The 5758-nt window shown below is 33.0% G+C and overlaps 1 protein-coding gene across 1 annotated transcript in view; it reads left to right on the top strand.

The window, feature by feature from the left end:
* Positions 1-1507: 1507 nt before the first annotated feature.
* Positions 1508-5758, top strand: part of LOC106473556 (26S proteasome non-ATPase regulatory subunit 14) — a 16664-nt gene continuing 12413 nt past the window's right edge. The window contains exons 1-3 of the mRNA XM_013934242.2: positions 1508-1663; positions 3061-3110; positions 4958-5032. Of these exons, the coding sequence (XP_013789696.1) occupies positions 3063-3110; positions 4958-5032 (123 nt within the window). The 5' untranslated portion in view covers positions 1508-1663; positions 3061-3062. The remainder of the gene's footprint in view (positions 1664-3060; positions 3111-4957; positions 5033-5758) is intronic.

Here is a 5758-nt window from a genome sequence, read left to right as displayed (position 1 = left end):
AAAGGACTTGTATCGCTAAAGTTTCTTCGGAAAGAAATTATACGGAAAATTAACTAACGACCAGAGACGTAACAATAATTTTATATGTCAGTCTAATTGATAATCAGGTGTATCTTGAATAATTACCTACAACGATTATTTATTATTTCTCGTTAATACATTTTCTATTATGAATATTATTTTGGGTTGTTAGAGTAGTATACGAACTTAGAAATAATCTGTATTTCCTAAGCTGGTCAAACCTACGTAGATAGCTTGCTTTGATCAAAAAACAATCTTTATTACGTGAAAAAAAAAAAAACAAAGTGTGTGTGTGTGTGTACCTGCTTGGATGTTTAAACATGCTGGATCATTGCTCTGCCTGGATACTTTCTGTTGTTCGCATAACCGGATCTTGTTCTGTAGAATAATCTTCCCAGAAGATGTTCCACACAGACTACCAAATCCAAGGTGCCTTACAAGAAACCCCGCATTTACCCAGTGCAACGTGTGCTACCTATATGACTGGACACTCTCATTACAACATAGGTGGTGCTGTAACTTTTATATATCACCTGAACAACGGTTGAAGGACACAACTGTCAACATTCTAACACAACGTCACATTATACAATGTTTTCCCTAGGCAGTAACAGGTATTACATACTTTGAGAACAACAAAGGAACAAAGATAACTTGAAAAATATGAACTTAATGATTCTCGTGACCACGTATTATCTGAAACTTGTACTTATTCAGAACAACGAATATATTCAGAAGAAATATCTAACACTACAAGAAGACAGGAACCCGTGGTATATTCAAACATCACCCATTCCTGTCTTCCTATTCCCAGGCTTGTTCAAAGTTAACACTAGCTTCAATTTCACTACCAGTAAATTTTAAAATCGCCCAGATATAGACTGTATTAATTCTTTCTCACTTTCAAAATCACACACACACACCACTATCCTCCCACCCCTTCTCTCCATAATATTCTTCACCAAGTTTCCCAAGGTCCAGATGTGGTAACTGCAATGTATAATAGTGTCTTAAAAGTGAAAAAAGGGTTGAAAACTACAACTGATGTTAGTGAATTAAAATAAAAATAATTTATCATTATATAAGCCTATATGTGTAAGTGTTTTGTTCAAATTTATTAATAACGGTTTTCGGAGAGATAGTGATATAACTAAAGATAAATTTGTGACATATTGAATTTAAACTTAGTATTAAGTAATACTTCCATACGTTTGAAAGTTTGTTTTTAATGTAATATTTAGATGAATCGCATATTTTTAATAAAGGATTCCATTTTATTTTTAAAAATCGCAGTGATCATAATATTGAATGCAAAGATGCAAAAAATCTCATATTGACACTGAATTTACTGACAATAATTCACTATAAATCATTAATATATAACGTATTTAAAATGAAAAAAAATACTGTTTACTTTTGTTTTCTTTGTTCTGAAATTGTTGTATTATATTTTTTTCTTGAAATTTTACACTAATTTTTAGCCGCCTGCTCGTAAAAGTGGAAAAGTGATGATTCATTTGAAAGCACCTGAAGTTTAGGCTTAGGACTTAATGGTTCTTGTTGTGTTATTGTTAAGCTAACAATAAGTTCCGTAAAAGAATATTCAGGCTCATCGATTAGGCAGACTATTTCAGTTGAAAAGGTGTGTATTTTTGTGCTATACTGTGATCATCGCGAGATCTATGATCTCTTGATTTTTTTATTTTAGTTTACTTATCTTTGTTCTCAAACTGTTAAACTTTAAAACTAAGTTAAATTAATTTCTCAAGTACTCAGCTTTTCCTCGACTCATAATCTTAATATTATGACAAATTTTGTGTAAATATGGATTTCGTAATTTTTTTTCAATTCCAACTGAACCAAAAACTTTGTTCAGATATATGTTTTACTGGAACAAACTATCTTCTAATTCTAAAGGAAATGATAAGTGAAGTTTTAAAACATGATGCAATTTAAGAAAGATCCGTTTTATAGTATACTTATAGTTATACTTTCTGTTCATTATAATTTATAAATTATAGTGTGTGTCCTGGCTATATACATATACATAGGGTTGTGTACATTATATTAAAATAATTTTGGATCCTTGCCATGTCGCAGCCTGTGTTGCTATGTATAGTTATGTGCTGTGTGAAAAGTTTGTGTCTTTGACAGTAGCTTACCAGCTTGGTTTTCATCACAGAGGGCCCCATCATAAGGCTTTCTTATCCAAAGCAATCCACTCATCCCTGCAGGATTTTCATAACCTTAACTATATGAGGACAATGGTTTTACAGTGCCTGCTACAAAGTCTGATCTAATGGAAATCTGTAGGCATTGCATTTGGCATCTTGTATGTCTTTATATATGAAATAGCATAAATACCCATTTCATTCTACAACTGCTTGAGCTGCGATGGATGAATGAGAGGTGTGACTGCAAGCCTTATCTTGGTGAACCCATACCATGTTGGCCTTCTATCCAAAAAGATATCCATGTTGATTGTGTTGTGTACTGTTTTCTGGGTGATATAGAAAGCTTTTGTCACTTATGTTTGTGTTTATAGATTCTCACCAGTTACAAAATGTCAGAATTTGCTTGCCATGTTTGAGGTAAAACTTGTTATGGGCCTCTTTTTTTTGTGGTCCTGGTGGCCCAGTATGATCCAAATTTGTTTTCCAATGCTACTAAGTACAGTCTTGGAAATTCTAAATCCTTGATCTGAACACATCTTTGTGATCTGAGTGTGTGAATATTTTGTTTTAGAAAGAGCTGTTACATACCCTTCCCAAGAGCAATAAATTTTATGGTGGCATTATATTACCTATGAAATGTAGTTCTGTTACTTTCTGTTCCACCATAACTTTGTCAGTTGTGATTGACATGTGGCTTGCTGATTTGATTATTCAAAATAGTTTTAATATAATATACTCAAATATTCCTTTAAGTGACTAACACAGTAATTTAGCAATGAAATTTTGTAGACTGATATTTTTTGCTGTTCCTGAACTTGAGGTTTGTAACTTTATATATGTTTATTATAATTTTTGTTAATTTCAGCAATGGATCGGCTGTTGAGACTTGGTGGTGGCCTTACAGGATTAGGGCAGGTAGAGTAATTATACTGTATTTTACACTAACTTGTAAAGTAGAATAGTTAGAAAAATTAAGTTGTATGTGTCATAAAATGTCTAAACATGCATGTAATGCACTGTTAAGGCACTAGGACACGTTTCTTACTCCAGGCTTCAACAAATATTTTCAGATCTAGGAACCAGCTTAAAAACTTGGGAGCCAGGTGTGTCTAACCTAACTTCACTATCATTTGTACCGGGAAATGGGGGCTACAGTGTATATTTATTTACTTTCACAGCAGTGAGTACATGGTAACAATCACATGATATCAACAACCAATTGATAGTGTTGCCTGAACTAACTGCCTTTGGTCGTCCCGTCTGAATCTAAACGTATGCACTGATTGGTTGAATTGAGATAAAAAAGTAAAACAAAATAGCACAAAATTTGTAACATGTCATACAACTGCAGCGCTTCATTCCTGAAAAACATGAAGTGTTGAATCTCCCATTAAAATCCTAGAAACAAAGTTCAATTTAGGACTCAAAGAATGGAAAAATAGTTCTAAATTCGAGTTCTATTTAGTACAGCCCTATGCATGAATAAAATGGGAGAAAATACTGAGCACCAGGTGGAAATTTTAGTCACAGTGGCAACCTGACAGCTGGAATTTGTTGAGGCCTATTTTAATCACATGTTAAAATCATATTAAAAGTAAGTTTGAAAGAATGTACATGTAAATAGAAGACATACTGTATGTAATCTTTGGCACAGTGGGTGATGACTGAGCTCAAAAATGAAGACAACTCTATTTTCTTCGAAGGAAAAAATAACAAGAACTGTTGAAACTTTAAAGGTGAAGTTTAAAGACACTATGCCTAGTTGTGTGGCCCCTGGGTCTGTAGATCCTTGGGTCCTCTCTTAGCTCTTGTTTAAAAGTGTAATGTTAACCTTCCATTAAATATAAATTACCCCATTGTGAATCTTTTTGAAACATTTGCAGTTAAGACTTACTGAATTGTTGTTTAACCACCCCAGTGGTTAGTATATCAGAAAAGGTTTGTTATATACATGCATTAGTAATCTGGTACTCAAGTTTTACTACAGAACATTTATTTCATAAAGTTTAATACATGTGAGGTATATATAATATCTCATCCAAGGTATGAGAGTAAAACAGGAGAAAATTGTATAAAATGTCACTTCATCTGACATATCTTGTCTTCCACAACAATATATTCATGTTTATTTCAACCTTGATTGTATATGAACGTGTATAGTTTGTTTTTCTACTCAATACAGGGACCTCCTCCAGGAGACATGTTTGTTTATTTCAACCTTGATTGTATATGAACGTGTTTAGTTTGTTTTTATACTCAATACAGGGACCTCCTCCAGGAGACATGTTTGTTTATTTCAACCTTGATTGTATATGAACGTGTATAGTTTGTTTTTATACTCAATACAGGGACCTCCTCCAGGAGACATGTTTGTTTATTTCAACCTTGATTGTGTATGAACGTGTATAGTTTGTTTTTATACTCAATACAGGGACCTCCACCAGGAGACATGTTTGTTTATTTCAACCTTGATTGTATATGAACGTGTATAGTTTGTTTTATACTCAATACAGGGACTTCCTCCAGGAGACATGTTTGTTTATTTCAACCTTGATTGTATATGAACGTGTATAGTTTGTTTTTATACTCAATACAGGGACCTCCTCCAGGAGACATGTTTGTTTATTTCAACCTTGATTGTATATGAATGTGTATAGTTTGTTTTTATACTCAATACAGGGACCTCCTCCAGGAGACATGTTTGTTTATTTCAACCTTGATTGTATATGAACGTGTATAGTTTGTTTTTATACTCAATACAGGGACCTCCTCCAGGAGATGGACCTGTTGTTGATACAGCTGAACAAGTTTACATATCATCGTTGGCCTTGCTAAAGGTAAAATTTAATATTATTCTTAAAATCTGTTGATGTACCTTTATACTCAATAAGCATTTCTTCCATGATGTTATATTTTTGATTATGTGATTTTCTTACCGTCTACAGTAATTGTATTATCCCAAACCTTATTCTGTCTTCAGCAGTGCTAATGTTCAGAAGTTTATTCTCATTTTTAATGTCATACTTTTTACAGTGTTTCATTGTCTCATACAACCTTTTAAATATTGTGATTCTTTTCTCTCTACCATGGTTACTGAAGCTTTATGTATTAACTTCGTGCTGATGTTGCCGATAAATAGTTGTTTTGTTCTTGTTTGAAAACTTAATTTTAGCTGTCTTATTGGGATTTTAAATTTCATATCTCTTTAGTCAGATAGTTGGTATTGCTTATGACCATACAATACATTTGGAGATTCTGAACTTGAGTTTGTGTAAGTAAGGAATGATTGTTTATACCTGTATTAAACTACTTGGTGTGAACAGTCATATCCTCACTTAACTCTTTCAGCACAGGCTCGGTCCCTCGGACCGACCTTCTAACCATTTTGTACTTGTTATAGTTTTTATGCTATAACTTTTAAATTAGTAAGCGTATGGTAACGAAATTTGGCAGATTATCAGTAAACATTACAATGCTTTCATGTACAAAGTATCAAATTTTTTTTTATTGTCTTAAGGTTTGTAAAGCAATGTTTTTCTCGTGCCTTTTTTTCTTTTCACATG

The sequence above is a fragment of the Limulus polyphemus genome, unplaced genomic scaffold (assembly GCF_000517525.1).
Source record: "Limulus polyphemus unplaced genomic scaffold, Limulus_polyphemus-2.1.2 Scaffold6274, whole genome shotgun sequence".
Lineage (NCBI taxonomy): Eukaryota > Metazoa > Arthropoda > Merostomata > Xiphosura > Limulidae > Limulus > Limulus polyphemus.
The sequence above is the reverse complement of the archived record's forward strand: the minus strand, read 5'-3'. Positions and strand labels throughout refer to the sequence as shown.